General features: G+C 36.2%; 1 protein-coding gene across 2 annotated transcripts in view; it reads right to left on the bottom strand.

Annotated features, from left to right (window-relative positions):
• col27a1a (collagen, type XXVII, alpha 1a) overlaps positions 1-21,070 on the bottom strand; it is a 133,302-nt gene that overhangs the window by 5,937 nt on the left and 106,295 nt on the right. For both annotated transcript variants that reach the window (XM_028462745.1, XM_028462744.1), the window contains 32 exons: positions 19,764-19,817; positions 19,628-19,672; positions 19,493-19,546; positions 19,347-19,400; positions 17,712-17,765; positions 16,052-16,105; positions 9,100-9,153; positions 8,707-8,751; positions 7,307-7,351; positions 7,168-7,221; positions 6,269-6,322; positions 6,033-6,086; positions 5,326-5,379; positions 5,158-5,211; positions 4,966-5,073; positions 4,820-4,873; positions 4,638-4,745; positions 4,505-4,558; positions 4,171-4,224; positions 3,945-4,001; positions 3,784-3,837; positions 3,646-3,699; positions 3,510-3,563; positions 3,154-3,207; positions 2,801-2,908; positions 2,044-2,151; positions 1,630-1,737; positions 1,462-1,515; positions 728-790; positions 583-636; positions 470-505; positions 371-388 (listed from right to left, as the gene is read on the bottom strand). In XM_028462745.1, coding sequence (XP_028318546.1) covers positions 371-388; positions 470-505; positions 583-636; positions 728-790; positions 1,462-1,515; positions 1,630-1,737; positions 2,044-2,151; positions 2,801-2,908; positions 3,154-3,207; positions 3,510-3,563; positions 3,646-3,699; positions 3,784-3,837; positions 3,945-4,001; positions 4,171-4,224; positions 4,505-4,558; positions 4,638-4,745; positions 4,820-4,873; positions 4,966-5,073; positions 5,158-5,211; positions 5,326-5,379; positions 6,033-6,086; positions 6,269-6,322; positions 7,168-7,221; positions 7,307-7,351; positions 8,707-8,751; positions 9,100-9,153; positions 16,052-16,105; positions 17,712-17,765; positions 19,347-19,400; positions 19,493-19,546; positions 19,628-19,672; positions 19,764-19,817 — 1,929 coding nt within the window. The remainder of the gene's footprint in view (positions 1-370; positions 389-469; positions 506-582; positions 637-727; positions 791-1,461; positions 1,516-1,629; positions 1,738-2,043; positions 2,152-2,800; positions 2,909-3,153; positions 3,208-3,509; positions 3,564-3,645; positions 3,700-3,783; positions 3,838-3,944; positions 4,002-4,170; positions 4,225-4,504; positions 4,559-4,637; positions 4,746-4,819; positions 4,874-4,965; positions 5,074-5,157; positions 5,212-5,325; positions 5,380-6,032; positions 6,087-6,268; positions 6,323-7,167; positions 7,222-7,306; positions 7,352-8,706; positions 8,752-9,099; positions 9,154-16,051; positions 16,106-17,711; positions 17,766-19,346; positions 19,401-19,492; positions 19,547-19,627; positions 19,673-19,763; positions 19,818-21,070) is intronic.

Here is a 21,070-nt window from a genome sequence, read left to right as displayed (position 1 = left end):
GACAAACAGGAGATTTGGCACTTGGTTGAGTTTTGCGCTCTCTGAGTGCTTGTGTCTGATTATTTTTGGTTTTTAAGAGTGACTTGCCAATGGACTGTAGATTATTTTCCAAATTATCTTGAGGATAAATCTGGTACAATTCATCAGACAACGCCAATTTATCAGCTAACTGGATATAATTTGCTCTATTTAGGTATGTGAATATTTTATTTGTTGCTAAAAAAAAAAGTAAATCAATTTAGTAACAGATTTAGTCATCCTGTCTTTGTTTCTATTAAATCTTAGTCATGTTTTTGGTAAACTGATTAAGTTGTGAATTTCACACTAATACAAATCCTTTAAGGCAGAGGAAGATGAATCATAGACGCACCCTTGGTCCTTGCACCCCCTGTTCATAGAAAGAAAAGACGCGTGTTCAGACATATTTTACATGACTATGGAATGGTTTTAATTAGTATTGGAAACTCACTACTTGGCCACGATTGCCTTTCTCTCCTCGAGGACCCTTTCCAGAGATTAACACAGTTTTAGTTAACAAAGGACACAGCACAGTGAAAAGATGGAGGGCTTTTTAACACATACTGCATTTCCATTGGGACCAATAATTCCAACAGGACCAGCCACTCCTCCTCTGCCCTGATGAAACCAAATAAGTAGGAAAAGTTATATATGAGCTTGTCCAGCACTTCATTATGGTCACAGGAATTGATTCTTGTTTACTTCTTACCATTGCACCTTGTGGCCCTTTGGGTCCCCGAATCCCTTTGGGTCCAAAGTCTCCTGGTGGCCCCTAAATGCATCAATGATTAACATTAAAATCCAGAAAATATATATGAAAGTTAAAGGTAAGGTTTTAATTAGTTGTTATATTCTCTTTACTTCTTATAATGAAGCTTGTGTCATATTTTCCATGCAGTTTCTTATTGTCCTATTAAATAATAAGGTTATGGCTTTGGCTCGTGAATCCTACATAGATCTATACTGAAGAAATGTTGGTTTTCTCAAAGAGATTATGAAAACCAGATTTTGAGCTGGTGGTGATTGGAATTCTTGCTGGCGTTCCTTAAAACATCTCCTTTAAGGCTGAGAGAGAAAAGCCTGTAATTTGGGACGATTTATGCACAGTAAAACTTCTCGTCTGGAAGTTGCCAGAGAACTGACAATTTCTGTCTCGTAAACTCTGAAAAAAGCTATAGAATAATCTAACGTATGTGTGTGAACAAACATGTAATTTTTGTCTCCCATAACAAAAGCAGCTAAATCTCAACTAGACCTGAATTCTACAAGGCTAATCCACTTTAGACGGATTATGTGGATTTGTGGGGATTCCAAATCAAACCATTTACGGTAAATCTGACCAACTCTTGAAAAAACAACTTAATTCATCGCAGATTAACATAATTTTGGTAGCTCATTAAAATATTTTGAAATATTGGTGTTAAGTCATGGTTAACAACATACCCTTGGTCCAAAAACTCCCAGAATTCCTGGAAAGCCTGATTCCCCTGTGTCACCCTGTACAAGAATCAAATCAAGAATATAAAACAAGGGTTTCACACTAAAATTCAAGCAATAATGCATTCTAAAATATCCTCATATTTAAAATCCCAACAATGTTTCTAAACTTACAGGTTGTCCTTTGGGTCCTGGCTCTCCCTGGGAACCCGGCAGTCCCATTCCACCAGTAAAGCCTCTTTTTCCTGGAGGTCCACTCTGGCCTCGTAGACCCTGCTCACCCTGTGTGAATGAATGCATTCAGAAATGGCATAAAATCAATGGAAAAAATAACAATATGAGTGTCATTCAGCAGAAAGGCCTCAATATTAAGAAAACCTCAATGGTATTGTATTTTTTGGGGGGATGTTACAGGGAGGGTGTCCAAGTTGTAGTTTAGCAGAAATGACTGATATACATTAGACTGAGTTAATTTTGACCGTACAGGACAAACAATACAGTAAATCTAATCTTGTTTGTTTGCTTATTATGGATCCCCATTAGCTTACGCATAGCGAGAAGCTATTCTTCCTGACTTTATCCACCCACCTTTGATCCAATAACTCCTTGATCACCTCGGAGTCCAGGAACACCAGTTTTTCCACGTGAACCAGCTTTACCAGGAAGACCTGCCTCCCCATCATCTCCATGTTCTCCCTAAACATAGAAATAGTAATAATAATAATAATAATAATAATACATCAATTTTATATAGCTTTGTTTTGGGTGAATCAAAGCCGCTTTACAAACACAGAAAAATAAAAAAATAACTATAAAAGTAAAAGAAAGGTTAAGGAAACGCAAATTTGAAAAGGTGGGTTTTAAGGAGTGTTTTAAAGTAGTAGGTTTAAAAAAAAAAGTCAAAGTCAGCTTTATTGTTGATTCCACTATATGTACAAGACATGTAGAGAATCAAAATGACTGTTCTTTCTGCTCAAAACATTCACAAACTTTTGTGTTTTGTGTTACACGACAATGTAGAGTATATAAATGAAAAAGAATATACAAATTATAGAAACAGAACGACAACAACCCAACGGGTATTTACAATACATACAGTGAGAGTGCAGGTATCAATATGAAAATAAATATATACTGTAATGTATATTAAAAACTATGGTATATTGCAGTAGTGCTTCATTATATTCATTGGGAACTCCCTTCACAAACACTGTACTTTACTGTAATCATTTCACAGATATTGAGGATTAGTTATCTCTCATTTATTGTTTGCTAAAACATTTGCGCATTTAATTGAAATCTTCATGGAAAGATGATATTTGATAGGATGCTCTGACTGTCTCACCGGCATTCCTTTACTGCCATCTTTCCCAGGGACCCCATCCCCTCCAGGCACACCTTCCTGTCCCTCTGGACCCACCACACCTCTGGGACCAAGAAGACCAACTCCACCCTGAGAATGAACAAGAGAAGGATTGTTAGTCAACAAATCTTTCTATATTTTGTATGTCTAAATACATACTGTATGTGGCCGCTTGGTGCCGTGGTTGGTAGCATCATTCGCACACAGCTACAAGTGTTTGGTTTACATCTTTTCTCTAAATATGCATTGGGTTTCTCTTCAATTTATGAAAGAGTAAAAACATATAAGAGGAACTTTTTAAATAGATGAGAAAATCTTGTGAATTTGTGAATTACCTCCAATCCTCTCGTTCCTTTTTGTCCAGTTTGACCCTTTTTGCCTTTTTGGCCCTTAAGAAAAAACAAAAAAAAGATTCATAAACATCAAAGTAATAATGCCTTGGTCATTCCCCCCAATTACTCATTTTGGCATCCATTCTAACACATGATATTAGGGAGCATTACAATATATTAGTAGTAGATGGAAACTTCTTCACAAATTCCCCAGTTTTGCCTTTGTGATTAATTGAGTAAATGTATTTGGTAACTTCTGATTGATTATTTATAAATTGAGGCAAACATATTGCCCTTTTAAAGAATAATTTTCACAAGCAGACAGGAGATAGAAAAGTTTCACATCTTTTATTTCTTACTCGGTCTCCTTTGGCTCCTTTGGGTCCTTGCTGGCCTCGAGGTCCAGAATGGCCCTTAAAATAAACACAAATGAAAGCATTTGGAGGCACCTGTGCTGGTTTTTGAGCTATAAACAAGAAAGGTTTGGACACTCACTGGTAGTCCAGGAGCTCCAGGTCTCCCTCTCGCTCCATCCACACCAACCTGTCCCTAAAATACAAATAAAATACATTCCTCACATCAAGTAGGACACCAGAAAATGTCCTATGTTCGATGTGCAGTGATAATACATACTTTGTAACCTGGATCTCCTGATTCACCTCGTTCTCCTCTGTCACCTGGAGGACCCTGAGTAAACAAGACGACATCAGAAAATGCAAACTTTTTTTTTCTCGTCATAATTTTACAAGAAAAAGAGTTTAAGGAGAAAGAAAAGTAAGTCAGGTGTGACTTACTATGTCACCTGGAGGACCAATGGGACCTTCAATCTTCCCATCCTCGCCTTGCTCACCCTGTGGTCAGAAAAACAGACAAACAAATCTATTTTAAATGGGCTTTTTTGCAATTTGTTGAGTTTTTAAAATTCTTTCCCAGCTGCATATCGGCCCTGTGATGATGTATTGGAAACGGATGAAAGATTTAAGCAAAAAATAGTTAATTTACAAACTGAAAGAGTTGTACCTTTTCACCTTTTGGTCCTGGGGGCCCCATTGGGCCTTGCTGTCCTTGGTGGCCCTGAAATGACAGACACAAGATATTCAGAGTCAAAACATCAACACGACCTAAACACACAACTTTTTTTTAGACAACTGTTCCTCAGGAAATTCTCTTTGATCTCCTGCCAGTCTTCTTCACAGGCGTCTGCTCATCACTTTGATCTGAATCTTGCTGAATCAAGGAAACTCTTGCTGAGTCAAGGAAACTTCAAAAGAAACATTTTAGGAGATCAAAGTGGATTTCCTAAGGAACAGTTAAAACCTTAACAAACTATTAAAAAAGAAAAGTTATTTTTTACCTCATAGCCTGCGAGGCCAGTTTCTCCTTGTTGACCCATCCGACCAGGAGCGCCCTGAACAGATCAAAGGTTAAGCCTTATCAACGCAAACATCTTCACTAATCATCTATACGATACTACTGCTCCACTTTACCACATGTCCAATAGTTCCTCTGGATCCCTTCTGTCCGACAAAACCTGGTGGTCCAATTTTTCCTACTGATCCAGTTTCTCCGAGATGACCTTGTTGACCTTTAGCACCCTAAAACATGCACAAAAGAAAGGGTTCAGTAATAGATGAGGGAGAACTATTCAAATGATGGTTAAAGTTCATACTTTTGAGCCTGGTTTGCCGCTTTCCCCAATTTTGCCTGATTTCCCTTCTTGACCCTGGAATGAAGGGAACAAAGCAATGAGAAAGTGATTAGAAAATTAAAATAGCAGTGAATAGATTTTTTTTGTGTTGCATAAATGTTACACACCCTGAAACCAGTGAGTCCAGGACTCCCAGCAGGGCCTTCCTTTCCCTTTAGACCGATTTCACCTTTTTCTCCTGTGTCGCCCTCCTGGCCCATGTCACCTTTCTCACCCTGAGCAAATTTACATGAAGATAAAACTTGATGCATCAATCAGTTTATTACATTATATTACATTGTGAATCCTGGATGGCTCACCTTGGCTCCATCAGGACCAGCTTGGCCAGCTTCACCCTCGAGGCCTGGTCCTCCCTGTGAGCGCGCGCGCGCACACACGCACACGCACACACACACACACACACAAGTGAAAAAATGGCTTGACTTTAAAAAAACTCACAAATCCTTGTTTACGAGAGCTTAACCCACCCGTTGTCCAATCAGGCCCTGCGCTCCAATGGTTCCATCAGGCCCAGTAGATCCCTGATTCACAAAAAACAAGAGAAATATGAAATCAGTTTATACAGAACCCCAAAAAACAAATACCTGAGCTGCTTTAAACACGACAATATGAAATGACTAACAATGCATGCAAGTCACCATATTTATCTTTACATTAATGTACACTCACGCACTACATTTTGAAACAACTCAATCCTATCTATTGTCAGAGGTGAAAATAATTGATTACAATTACTCATGTTACTGTATTTGAGTTGCTTTCATTGTTTCTTGTGCTTTTTTGAGTATATTTCTATATCAGTAATTTTCCTTGTACTTCGTATGTTTTAAAAGACGCAAAGTAATTTATTACATTTCTGCACCCAACCGTTACTGAGTAAATTGTTATTTTTTGTGTTTATTTTTTATTTCTGTTTCACAGTCTCTTCATAAATGTTTATCTAATTTTTTTTTTTTTTTTGTTGAATTTAGTGGTGTTATTTTATTTTTAAAAAGAATTTCACATTTTGACAAACCTTTTATTTTATACAGATGCCTTTGTGGAAAATAAAATAAGTTCCAATTGTGCAAGATTTTATGTATGACTTACTTTTCAATCAATTTCAATCAAGTAACAGTACTTCTACTTGAGTAGGATACATCAGTAGTCTTTACACCTCTGTCTATTGTCTTACTTTCTCCCCTGGCTCTCCTGGCAGTCCTGGTTCTCCCACTTGACCTGGTGGACCCTGAGGAGAAAGACCAATGTTAAATGACTGAGTTAGTCTGTGTTACTTATTGGAATCCTTGTAAAAGATGTGTGAATCTATGAGTAGAATCAATAATACATTTCAATAATGGAAACAAATCCAGATGAACCAACAAATCATCTACTTTGTATTTGAGTGACAGAAAGAAATAAAAGTCTCACTTTTGGCCCGATTTCCCCCAACAGTCCCACAGTCCCTGGAGCTCCGGATGATCCCTACGAAGACAGGAAATGTGAGAAAGTGAAAATCAGAATGAAAACAGGCTAGATAATAGCAGAGTAACAAAAAAATCAGAAGAGAAGGATGGTTTTTGATCCAATATGGGCAAAAACTAAAAATCCAACATTAAAGTCAGTGAATTTAAAGAAAACAATGAACAATCAGCAACTTCTGATGCTACTCATTTTAAATATCAGAGAATATAAACTGAGGATGCTAATTTTTGTTATAAATTAGTATGGAAATGGTTAATTGGTTCAGATATGACAATAATAGTGTCACAATTTGATAAAAAAAATAATATACAATGAATTCCTTAGGACAAACAGCAATGAGACTCCAGGTTAGCTGCAGCACGTTTAGGCTTCAAGGATTTTTATTTATAGATCCTATCTGACTTATAAAGAATATCTGTTCATGAATGCTCAAAATAAGAAAACGTTCAATAGCTACCTGTGTCTAAAACTGGTTCACTCAATATGCATACAGTTATTTAAGCAGAAGAAGAAAAGCTAATTCTCAACGGCAATAATTTCTTCCACTTTCACAATATTCATAAGTATTTTCCCATACTGTTCAGCTTTGTAGCACTTCTAAGAAAAAATAATTATACTAGTGTGCACACTATAGTGCAGGAGCGCTAACTGCAAAAAGGATGTGACAAGTCTTTGGCTTCTCTTGGGGTAGAATATGTCCTTTAAATGACTTCTTGGCTGTAATTTGGTACAATGAGCCAAGCAGGAGTCAGTAGCTAAAGAATCAAATAAAACCTCATCATTTTTTAAATGTGAGATGGAAAATGTGTGAAGAAATAATATACAGAAAAACAGAAAATACATACTGGCTCGCCAGCTATTCCTTTGTCCCCAGGAGGTCCTGAAGGTCCTTGAATGCCCTGAAGACACACAAAAAAATAAAGTTTAATAAGTGTTGCCAGTAAAAGTCTTAAAAAAAAAAAAAAAGAGTAAAAATCCACTTACCGAAAAACCTTTAGGTCCAACTTCCCCAAACTCGCCGATCTTTCCCTGAAGGGACACAATGGAAGGAATGAAAATGATTAAATTAACAAGGTTTACCAGTGCATGAACTGTGATGTTTACAAAACAAGAGTCATCTACACACTGACAAAGCACATTAACACCTTTAAAAAGGATTAAAGAGGCTTTGGGGTTTGGAAAACACACACAAAGCATCAATGTTTGCCATCTATTTTGACAAAAAAAACATGTAGCACTAAATATAAAGCTTAGTATCCCTCTTTTACAAAAGAGGGATACTAGAATGAGGTAAACTGACTAATTGTTTTAATAAGGATTCCCACAGTTAGCAGTTATTGTATATTAAAGCAAAGCATTGACACATTTTAAATTATTCAGAGAGGAAAAATGACGGACAATATTCTCCCTATTGCACAGGCAGATCTAATTATGTCAATCCTTAATGGCTGTAATTTTAGAATCAGAAATACTTTTTGATCCCAGGGGAAACAGAGGCTGGAGAAATATTACAAATGAAAAGAAGAAACATTAAACAAAGAAAAAAAATAAAATAAAATAAAACGTACCGTACATAGTTTAGTAAAATACTGTTAATCAAAAAAGGATTAAATACAAGTGCACATATTATAGTAAAAAAACAAAACAAAAATAATAATACAAATATAAAAATGTACAAATATAATACAGATATTTACAAGAATTAAAAAGCTGTCAGGTTAAGTGAGAAGTTGTACAGTTTGAATTTGGGGGAATTTATCGTTTAACATATAATAATAAAAAAAAAAAAAACAACAAAAATGGACTTTGCCAAGAAGCCAATGTCAGATATAAAAATCTTCGTACCATTTGTTCTTTGGTTATTCTGTTTTAAAAGCAAATCAAAATAAGATTTAAAACAGAACAATATTTAATTTTAAAACAGAAAAACGCTGCTTATCTGGTTATTGTTGTTTTGGTTTTAAAACGGAATAACCAAAGAACGAAGGGTACATGGATTTATAAACCATATTTTTATGTGATTAATCTGTCACATCCAAATATTATAAAACACAAAAATGTGGAACAATTTAGCCAATCATTTTTTTTCTGAAAGTGGAAGTTTTTTGAATAAAAATAAAAATCTGATGTGATAAATGTCCTAAACATTGTGAATTTAAAGTTCAGATGCTCAGGAGCAAATAGAATAAACACAAGGGAGGAAACCATGTAAAGACAAAAAAAAGATGTAATGCATGTATATCAGTTCTTGAAAAATGGTATTCTGGTATTCTGCTGCAGGTCTTTTAAATCACATTGATGCCTCTCCCCTCCAGGGTAACATAAGCACCACATAATTAATGTGAGATAGGAGTGGAAAGTAGAAAAACACCCTGAAACTTTACCTGTGGACCAGGAAAACCAAGTTTTCCAGGAGGGCCGTCGAGTCCCTGTAGTGGGAACAAAGAAGAATAAGAACAACAAGAAGAAGAACAAGAACAAGAATAAAAACAAGAACAAGAAGAAGAACAAGAACAAGAATAAAAACAAGAACAAGAAGAAGAACAAGAACAAGAATAAAAACAAGAACAAAAATAAAAACAAGAACAGGAATAAAAACAAGAACAAGAACAAGAAGAATGATGGGAGAACATTAGTATCACTCATTTCATTTCCTTGCACTGTGATGTACAGCTTGTGACTATATCCATTTCTCTTTAAACAACATAAAGGCATTCTACATCATTAATTAGTTTGTGCTGTTTCATTCCATTTTAAAGATTGTTTATGTCTCTCACCTTCTTTCCTTTAATGCCATTCTCTCCTGTTGGACCATCAGGCCCTCGTGCTCCCTGAAACACACACAGACAGCTGTCACTTCACCAACAGAGGTCACTGCAACTCTGCCAAAGTGCCACAACATACCATAAATAGATTTTATTTGTTGTCGTGACCCCATCTTTATATCACAAATTTCTGGCCACCCCAGAAACTTTTTTCCTTCTATAATTAGCTTTTGATCATGTTAGTTATACTGTATTATTAAAAATATAAAGTAGCTAGAGTTAATGCACAAAGTGACTGATTGCGCCAGACCTGATATTGTCATACTGCATTTTATTTGAACTAGATTTATATACAGTTGTTGCAACTTGAGATTGTGTGTTGTGTTTTACTGGACATTTTAGGTGACCCCATTTTATTTCCAGGTGACCCTACATGGGGTCATGACCCCAAGGTTGAAAAACACTGATGTAGATCATCTTGATCACGTGTCAAACTCAAGGCCCGGGGACCAGATTCGGCCCTTTAGAGCATCCAGTTTGGCTCACAGGAAAAGTAACAATGACAGAGAAAACATGAATTATTGTGTAAATGACCAACTAATTCCATCATAGGTATTTCTACCCCACCAAACACAAAAATTCAAGCAAATGTCACCAAATTTGCAGGGTCTCCATGCTTAAAATAAAAAAAATAAAAAATTGGAGGAAAATTAGAGAGAATTAAAGTTTATTAAAAATATTGTCAGCGCCTTACATATTTTACATATATAAATGCAAACCAAGGCACAGTAATGTTGAAATTGTAAATTTCCCGTCTGTAATCTGTGGTCGAACTGAGAGGAAACTGGTCCGAACTAAAATGAGTTTGACATCCGTGATCTAGACGTATTAAGGTGATTTATCAAGATAAGGAGGAAGGTAAGGACATGTGTGTAAGCCCAGTGGGTTGATAAAGATAAAAAACCCAACTTTTTTTAATACAAGGCTCCGATCAAACACAGGGTTGCTCCTCCATCCAATCTGAACACTCAGTTTTCAAAGTAAAGTGCTCCAACTTGTCAAACAAAATGAATCTCAAGTGCACAGAGGTCCAAACCCAACCTTTGTCCATCAACAATGATCACTAATGACCAGTGGAGCAAAATAATCCATCTGCAATGGCCCTGTTACCTGCTCCCAACCTTCATCATTAATGGATTAATCTATTCTAGATGAAGGAATGGTATATTAAATAATGTTTGATTAAAAAAACAAAAAACAAATATAATCTCATCTAGAGATGGGCAAACATTGTTTTATCATAAACATAATTATCACTGCTGCTAATATTATTTGTTTTTGATCAGTTTGACATTCACCATAATAATAATAATAATAATAATAATAATAATAATAATAATAATTCAGGTAAATAAGCTCTTAAAGCGTGGGTGTCAAACTCATTTTAGTTCAGGGGTCAAATACGCAGCAGTTTAATTTCTAATTGGTCGCAGATTAGAGGCGACGAAACAAGCAGTTTTATCATTCATGTACCCTAGTTTGCACTTCCAGAATCCACCTATAAAAGTATTTAAAATATGTAAGGCATAGACAATAAGCAAGCAATAAGTGACAGATCATATCCTGCAGGATCCTAAATTTCCTTGATTTTTGTTGTGACCAAATTTTAATTAATTTGGGGAAACTTTGGAGAATAATTGAAGGAAAATTTTAGGTACTTACAACAATTTAAAGTAAAAATGACTGCCATCATGTGACTTTGGCATGGGAAAACTGTGAGCCCTTATGCAAAAAATCAGCAGTTTCATTGAATTTGTATATTTGCAGGTACTGAGAAATCTACATTTTTTTCCCCTGAATTGGGAGCTTTGAAGGGCCGATTTGGCCCCCTGGCCTGGAGTTTGTGACTTAAAGTAACACTCAAATACTGTGATGTTGAAACTTTTCTGGAAAAAAAACACAGAACAAAAAAAAAACCCCACTGTATATGTGTAATTCACTTTTAGAGCAGTTTTTCATTAAATGCTGGCGTACGCACCAACTATGTCTGGAATCATTACTAATGGTCACCCTGATACTCTGCAGGTCACTATCAGAAAACAGTAGCAATAAATAAATATACTGTATTGTTGAATTATTATGTAGTCGACTATAGTTTTTCTGAACTCAATTAATGGCTTAAAACCTCAAAAAACAATATAATTCAGCCATAAAAGAGGCCTTGTTTTAGTGAGTGATTGATGACTGGGCACAGTAGGGGGTTTGGCTCATGCTAACTAAATACTATAAGCCTATTATACGTAAAGCTGGATGAGCAGCAGTCGTTAACATTCCTGTACCCGCTGGTTGTGTTTACATAGCCTGATTAGCTGCATGTAAAGAGCTAGATTTCAACCAAGCATGAGAAAACACTTCAGCATAGTTCTAATATAGTCAATTATTCAAAATATAAGTTGAAAGCAAATGATAGAAATGAATACGACAAGCACTAATTGAAAACAACCATCGGCTTCTATTTAATCAACAACCTGCCAAGACTTAGAGATGATGAGATGATTCAACTATGGAAAACATTAGTGTAGGAGGCGACTGGACGTTTTGAGAAGATAATATACAAAGCCTGCTTGGCCTGACTGGTGATTTATGATGGCTGACGTCCAAACGTTCCAAAAGTTTAAATATACTTTTTACTAAAAGTAAACAAAACATAGATAACCGAAAGAAATGTGACGCTCGTGTTTAGTTGATCGTGCCAAATTCAGGCTTTAATCTGAAACGATGGTATGTGTAAAAACTAATTATTGTTACAACTGAGGAGAGCCAGATGATCTTTGTCATTTGTAAAGGCCGTGTGCTTTAGGCCAAGACGAGGAGAATAGGAGACAATTCTGTAATATGTTAAGGTTTCATTCATTCAGACAAATGTTTTTCAGGAAATTTGCTTTGATCTACTGACATGTTTCGACTGTCAACTGCCAGTCTTCTTCAGATGCGTCTGCTGATTGCTTTGATGTGTCCTTGACTTCCGCATAATAATTAATTCCTGCAAGTTGATTTCATCTTTTGTCTTTTTTTTGAGTAATATGTTATGGTTTTATTTATTCAGACAACTGTATTTCAGGTGATTTACTTTGATCTCTTCACATGTTTCGACTGTCAACTGTCAGTCTTCTTCAGAGGCTTCTGCCGTTTGCTATCGATGTTTCCTTGACTTTCCCGTAATAATTCCAGCAAGTTTAATTTGTCTTTTTTTTAAATAAAATGTTAAGGTGTCATTTATTCTGACAACTCTTTTTCAGGAAATTTACTTTGATGTACTGACATGTTTCAACTGTCAACTGCCAGTTTTTTTCTGAGCCTTCTGCTGATCGCTTTGATGTGTCCGAGACTTCCGCGTAATAATAATTGGAACTTGCTGGAATTAAGAGAATTCTGTATTGTTTACAGTTGTAAATTACTCTAAAAATATTTATTCAGACATTACATGTTTTATCTCTTAAACCACATGAGTCAAACTCAAAGACTGGGGGCCAAATCTGGCCCTTTTAGCACCCAATTTGGCCTGCAGAAGAAAGTAAAAATGAATCATTGTGTAAAAGAAACTCAATAATATTTGCAGGGGTTCACAGTTTTCCCGGTGCTTATACCGCATGATTGGAGTAATTTTTAAAAATCCTTTAATTTTCCTCAATTTATCACATAATATTTCATTTAGTTCAATAAAAATTGGTAAGAAATCTAAGAAAATTCAAGGAAAGATCCTGTTGGGACTGATATTTATCATTTATTGCTTGAATATAGTCAGGTTTTTACATATTTTGAATTTTATGTAAACGTAGAAGTGCAAAATAGGGCACAATAATGTTGAAATTACTAATTTTTCCACATAAAATCTGTAAGATCAAACTGCTCTGTATTTGGCTCCTGAACTGAAATGTGTTTGACACCCCTGCTATTTGCCTGTATTATTATTATTATTAGAATTATTATGAAAGTTAAGTTACTCGCAGAAATATTTATTCAGACATTACCTACAATGTTTTATCCCTTAAACACACTTTGTTTTAATATGTTAAGGTTTCATTTATTCAGAAAACTTTTTTCAGGTCTGAATAAATGAAACTTTAACATATTATTTCAAACTTGCTGGAATTACAACACTTTGTTTTACTCTTCTTTGAGACTTCTAACGATTAAAACTTTTAAGAAATAAATCCCTCAAGTAGCTTTGTTTTTGTGTTGTTTTTATTAAAAGTGGTTGAATTTGCTGCACAGGCTGTTTGTCTATGTGTGTCTTTAATTCAGTCAGGCTGACTAAAGTGTGTCTGAGGTTACACGCTTGGACTAAAATACCATTAATGTGAAGTGACGCTACTGAGGCATCCATTACTATGTCAGTGCTTCCTAACTTTGGCCCAGGCCAACAGAGCTGTTGAAGCTGGAGGAGGATTTACTGGCACTAAAGCTGCTGACATTACTAATAACTGGAAACACAGCATGAGGCGTTCAAGTGCATCCAGGACCGCTGCAGCAAGAAAAAAAAACACCATTCACTGTACAACAGTAAATAAAAGTAACTTATCAAAAACTCTGAGACAAAGAAGCTGAGGTGCACTTGTAGCTGTTTGGGAAAAAGTGAGTGCAAAAATGTAAAATTAACACTAATGCAATTTTAAAATGGAATGATCCAATATTGTAGCTTTGAAAGCACCTGTTCATCTAAACTTAAAAAAATAATTCCAGTAAATTTTATGAGCTATATCTGTTCTGGAATGCCTGTGTAACCTATATATACACCAATAACAACGTTTCTTTATACTCATGTATAATTTAGAACAGGGGTGTGAAACTTATTTTAGTTCAGGGGCCAAATACAGAGCAGTGCGATCTCAAGTGGGCCACAGATTTTATGCTGCATGGAAAATGAGTAATTTCTACATTATCGTGCCCTAGTTTGCACTTCTACGTATACATAAAGTACAAAATATTAAAGGAATCTGACCATATCCAAGCAATAAGTATAAGCACTTTAAATATCCTAGAATTTGTGACCAATTTCTATTTAATTAAGGGAAATATTATGTCATGATATGAGGAAAATTTAAGGGTTTTTTCAACTGTTTAACAAAAAAAATGACTGCAATTGTAAGCACCTGGAAAACTGTGAGCAACTGCAAATATTGTTGAATTTCATTTATATAATGATTCTTGTTTTCTCTGTATTCAGTCCTGGCCCCCGATCGCAACAAGACTACAAAAAATAGGTTAAAGAAATAGAACCTTTATTGAAAAGGGTAAAAATTTTAACTTTTCTTTTTGAAAATTGATAAAAAATAACAAAAATCACATATTTTAGAACAGCTGTAATGAATATTTATTGGTTTAAAAAAAAACTGTTTAGCAGTAGCTGTGATGTCTTAATACAATATATAAAAGCGTCATGGTTTCTTCATCTTTGCTACATACTGTATAGTGGAGCCCTGATGTAAAAAGTGTGTCCATCTGGTATAAAAGCTGAACAAGTCTTTCTTGCACGTAGCAAAAAAAAATAATGTGAAAGTGCAAAGAAGTCAAGGTGAAGCCAAACAGACACTACAAATAAACCTTCAATGGTGGTTTAAGTAAATGCTGGAGAACAATTTTTTTCTGTTAAAGTCAAATAAATACCGATGTAAGCTCTTCACTAACCATCCTATAAATCAATTTCTCCCACTTCACCATGTTCTCCAGACTTACCACACAATCCGGCTCCTTTTCCAACCATAACCAAAGTCACGTAGTTGGACTGAAGGTGGGATTCTTGGTATAACTAACAACCATTGTTCCAGCTTCATGGAATAAAAAACGACTTGTTTGCTTTACGTCACTGGAGCTCCTCCAACAGTTCCAATGATGAAAAGGATTCAGCTCTGAGCCCTACTTGTGTTATATTTTGGACGTGTGCGTGCCCATAAAGCACACATGACATTATTTTGGGGTCGGCTCCATATCGTTTCATCGTGTTTGTCAGCTTGTGTTCATCAGTGTTTCGCTGACAGCAGCAGAAAAGCTGTCACGACGTCACGCAAAGGCATTAGCTACCATTACATAGATGCTCACACTGTGAATGTATGTGCATGCACGAGAACAGTGGTTAGTCAAATATTTTATCCCTCCTATTATCCTCAAATATTACAAACACATTTTACCCTTGGGGTAAATCTGACCCCAGGGATATTTGCATCCAGAAAATTATTTTTAGACTTTGTTTATTTGTTGAATACATAAATAAACCTTTAATAATGAAACCTTGACCTGTTCTCTAGTGCCACTATCAGGCCAAACTTTTACATTATAATTAATTTATCTTGAATAGTTTCAAACTTTTCATATGGACGATACTAAAACACGGAAACATCCGAAAACATTTCGGGGACAGAGTAAATTCTGCCCCGTGCTGCATGCACAGGATGTATTATCACCAAGTTTAACATTGCACCAAATGTTAGAGCTACTATCTTTACCAGGGAGCAAATATTTATTCCTGGTTATTTATTCGAGCTTTATTAACTGGTGATTAGTTCCTGTTGGTGTATCTTGAAAATGTTGATTTGATTACATTTTTATTTCCAAAATGAACACAACAACACTGTATTTACCACAATGAAAATAATAATAATATTGTTGTAAATATATTGTTGTCCCCACCATGTCATGTATGATTTCAAAAGTTTCAGTGCAATGCAAGATGTAAGGTCACACACAGCTAAAACAGCTTGGGGTCAAATTGACCCCAGAGGAACACAATACGTGTAATATGTGTTCAGCAGATTAATTAAATTCATGTTATGTAATATTATGCAAAAAATAAATAAAATATTGTCAAATAATTTAATAAAGTCAATAAAGTCAACTATTATTTTTCAATGATAAACATTGAATGGGGTCAAATTGACCCCAAAGATAATCGGAGGGTTAAACTTACCCGTAAGCCTTTGGGTCCTCTGGTACCGGTTGGTCCAGCCGCTCCAGGGGGGCCCTGATGGACAAAAGAAGAAAAGAGAAGGAGGTATAAAAGCAGAGCACAGAGCTCCCCTTGCTGTTGACCTGAGAGGTGGGGGGAGGGGGGGGAGGTAGAGTCTGACCTCAGGAACACAGTATTAGGTTTGTTGTTGGATCTGTCACTCACACCAATTAAAGGGTCTGCTCAGGAATCCTGTCCTGCTGCACCCAAGGGCCCCATATTTATGTTTGTTTTGGTGCCCCCCCCCACTTCAACCAATACTCTGTCAAACCCAGAGCCACAGTGACGACACAGTTTGGTGGGGGGGGGGGGCAGATTCTAATTGGATGTAGGTGTTGGAGTTTTGATTGACAGGAGGTTAAAGCAGGTTCAGCAGGAGGCTGTTATAATGCTCAGGACCTCTGCTGCTGACTGTGGATTAGCTTTACTGCACACGACCAGAGGTTAAAGTAATGGATTACAAGTACTCACGTTACTGTAATTGAGTTGCTTTTACGGGTACTTGTACTTTTTTTGAGTATATTTTGAAATCAGCAATTTTACTCGTATTTATGTACGTTTTCAACTTGTTACATTTCTACACCCAACAGTCACTGAGTAAATAAATATTTTTTTATTTAAAAATGATCAACAGACATTGTGAAACAAAAAATGAAATGACCAGACAACAGTCAAACGCATCACATCATAGCCGACCAATCAGATTAAACGTAATGCACGGTGCCTCTACTTAAAGCCTGATCATTTTTACATTTTTGATTTAATTTACTGGTGTTATTTTATTTAAAATAAATTCTTCCTTTTTAAGTTTATACATGAGATGTTTACTGTATGCAAGGGAACCGTGGCAAAATTTATTACCAAAAATAAAGATGAGGGGTGAAAGTAACTAACTTTTACTCTGAGTACTATTTAATTGAGTAACTTTTAAGTTGTACTAAAGTATTTTTTGTATGGTTTGCTTGTACTTGTACTTGAGTACAATTTCAATCAAGTAACAGTACTTCTACTTTAGTAGGATATACTGTATCAGGACTCTTTACGCCTCTGCACACAACCAACCTTTACAAATAATACCAACATACCCACGGTTTATAAATAAAAATTCCATTACCTTATTAAACCAAATCTGTACAAGTTATATATATATACACACACTATCTATATCTGTGACATTTAGTTTCATGCAAAACCTAAAAGGAGCATAGAATCAACCAATGCACATAACTCTGCAATGTCCGGCTTAATTTGAGAAAGTCTAAGTCTTAAATCGTTCTCCACTGAAATTCTTGTTCTATATTTAGTTTTTTTCATGTTTGTCAAAGCTGAAAATCCACTTTCACACAAGTACGTGGTGGCAAAAGGCATCAAGCATGTTTGGCTAGCGCAAAGCAATGTAGCTCACGTCATATTTGCAGTTTTTTTTCCTGTCACCACTAGAGGTTAGTCTTACAGAGGCCAATGTGTAACTGCTGGTGTATTTATATTCTAGTTTCCATCATTGTCAGTCTGTTTTGAATTTTTTTTCACATACCTACTATGACAATTTGCATACCCCACTTTCGGAACACAGGTCTTAGTATACAAACAGGAGTTTATGTGCTCCAGAGTAATAACTTACTGTTCTTCCTGGTGGTCCAGGTAGTCCAGTCTCACCAGGTGTCCCAGGATGACCCTAAAAAATGAGAAATACACACAAAGAGTTGAGGGCATTCATTTAAAATGTCTACTTTAAGTAAACAAGATAAAAAAAACATAGTTATACTGTGATTAAATGATGCTCAAAAATGTCCCATAAAGGGTGAAAAATTAATACCAGAAAGAGAAGATAACATTCACCATTCATCATGGTGGATGGTAAATTGTTTTCCCATTATTATCCTGATGCACAAAAACCAAAAATCCTTACATTGGTCCTACGAGTATGTCTGCACATTAACGACAATGATTAGGGAAAGAATGAAACTCTCTGGCAAGAGAGTAGATTTTAAAACACACCACTTTTGGCAGCTCTCCGTTGTTTCATTGGGCCTCATTTGTTGGCCGGCCTCTTTATTATGAAACTATATGATGAGAAGCTGTTGGGTCGCTCTGCTGTGAACAGCTGAGTGCAATAAAAACTACCCACGACACTCACTATCTATACCTCAGTCAGCAGCAGCCATGTTGGCAAGGGTCCACAAGAATAAAAACAAAAAAAACCCGTATTGAAGTCCTTCGGTCAGATCCCTATCAAATTACATGATGCAGTGTTTTCCAGAAGGTCTGTTTCTGCTTTGACTGTGAGTTGCAGTGTGTGTGTGTGTGTGTGTATGGTAAAATCCTCAGAGAGCTCCGACTGGCTACTAGCCCGTAGGAAACCTCTCTCAGTTTGAGCACAGATGATGATGATGATGATGATGATGATGACTACATTTCCATCCACTCCAGCTGGTTACACGCAGTTCAATAGGCAGTCAGTGAGGGACAAAGACTGCGATTAATACAGAAGTCACTTCAGCGTGTCTACAGTGTCGAGGTTAGTGGAAGGAGAGGGAGCACACAAGTGTGAGAATCACCTCAAACTCAACAAATGGAACATTATTAAAACTTAAAGCAAATTCTTGCAGCATTTTTATAGAAGATTCAGCCCATCAGATATGACCAGAGAGGAACAGCATTAGAGGAACACCACAGTGTTCTCCTCGTTTGTTAAAGATACAGTACAACATTTCCAACTAAGTGCCAAACAAGTTCTGCAAATGTCCTTTAATAATACAGATATTAAAAGATAGAGATGAGTTAAGATGTGACATCTTGAGATCACTACGTGAAATGAGATATGGTGAAATGACAAGACAAGTCAAGTGAAAGGATTGGACAAGACAAATTGAGTTAAAGTAGACAAAACAACACAAGTTGAGTTAAAGTAATATAAGACAAGACAAGATAGAACAAGTCTAGTTAAAGCAGATATGACAAGACAAGTTGAGTTCAAATAGATAAGACAAGATAAGTCGGTTAAAAATAGATTAGACAAGATTAAGTAGATAAGATAATTCAAGTTAAAGTAGACCAGAAAGACTAGACAAGACAAATCAAGGGAAGACGAGGCAAGAAAACTTTAGTCACAAGCTAATTCCCTTGGGAATAAAACATTAGGTTTCGAGGGCCAATACGTAGGAATTCCTTAAAGACAGACCAAAAAACCCCACAAAAAACATGCATGAACTCATAACCTTTCACAGTTTAAAAGTGAAACCCTCTTCAATCGTACCATGGATCCTTTTTCTCCAGGTGGTCCAGGAACGCCCATCCCCCCTCGATCGCCCTGAAAACACAAACACAAAACATTTACCTTTCAAACTATCTTTGTAAAGACGCGTGATAATAATTCAAAGGGAAACTTTTATTTTCTCATACCTTCTCTCCTGCGAGTCCAGCCTCTCCCACAGGTCCAATGAAACCCACCAAACCCTGAAACAACACAGACTCCATGTTGAATAAATAAACTAATAAATACTACAGGAGGGAATGAAAAGAAAAGGGGTTTCTCACTCTTTCTCCCATGGGTCCAACTTTTCCTGTGATACCAGATTCTCCCTAAGTAAACATATGTAATGCAAATTTAACATAAAAGAGTTAATCTTAAGAGACATTTTTTAAATATTAAAATTGGAGTGGCACGACTTACCTTAAGACCTTCGGACCCAACTTTTCCAGGGAAACCTTTTCGACCCATTCGACCCTAGAAAAGAAAAAAGATAAATAAATGCTAAATAATATGATATATTGTAACTAATCTCACTGAAAATAATACTACAGTGTGAGTGTTTCATGTCAGGGATAATGCATTCAGCACATGTTGGCAGCTAAACGCTATAATGTTCCTCTGTGCAAGGACAGTAATTCCCAGAGTTAGGAAGAGGAGGGATTTTTTTTTCTAAAGCAGCAGTGAAATCGGAAATGCCGGTTCCAAACTCCAAATATCACCTGACTCAACACTTTTTCCAAGTTATGCAACCTTTATACGAGAGCAACAGACAAAATTTTATTCCACTCAGAGAAACACGTGTAAAGGACAGGGTTTGTTGTAAAATGTGGGTTAATCTGGTCAGGATTAAGAGTTCAGGTTCACTTTTTAGATTTACGTTTGTACAAAGACCAAAAAAAACACATAAAACCTTGGGATGACGTATACGCTATTATCATTAAAGAAGAGGGGATAAAGAGAGTGTGCATTAAAGACCACGACCCCCAAAATAAAGGTGCCAGAGACCGAGGACCCCCACTGTACCTGAAGGTGGTTGAACACAGACATAAACATTGAAGAACAGTCATGTGGTGACAGGGCCATCTATGAGGGGGAATAAAGGGGAGAGATTTTTGGGGCCCATCCATGAAGTCAGCAAAATGATGGTCCATTGTTCAATGAATCTGTGATAACCATATTTATTTATTCATCTGAGTAATATCCACTGTTATCCAGGAAGTTTATTTTTATTTTCACCATAGTGTATAGTCATCTTATAGATGTAAATCCTTGTTTTCTTCAGAAAAAAAGGGTTAAAAGTGACAAACAATGGTGGCAAAAAAGGGAGAAATGCAGCAAAAATGCATTAAAAGGATGAAAAATATGGCAACAAAAAGGGATGAAAACAGGTTAAATTATAGCAAGTTTTTTGGTGTAGTTGCAGGATCAAGGTAAAATTAAGCAAAAATTGGCTCAAATTGTTAAGAAATTATTCCTAGTTTCTTGAAAGTATCTGGTGACCACCTCCCAGATGGTTGAGAACCCCTGCATTATAGGAAGGGAGGAGACATCAAGCTGATGATAGAGATGGAAGAGGAGGAGGAATATGTGGCAAAAAGCCAGAGCTCAGACTCAGCACCCAGAGGAGTCATTCACTGCTTTCTTTGGATGGAGCACAAAAGAGGGAAGGAGAAGATAAATCCAGTGGAGAGAGAGAGAGAGAGAGAGAGAGAGAGAGAGAGAGAGAG

This window comes from Gouania willdenowi, chromosome 12, assembly GCF_900634775.1.
Source record: "Gouania willdenowi chromosome 12, fGouWil2.1, whole genome shotgun sequence".
Lineage (NCBI taxonomy): Eukaryota > Metazoa > Chordata > Actinopteri > Blenniiformes > Gobiesocidae > Gouania > Gouania willdenowi.
The sequence above is the reverse complement of the archived record's forward strand: the minus strand, read 5'-3'. Positions and strand labels throughout refer to the sequence as shown.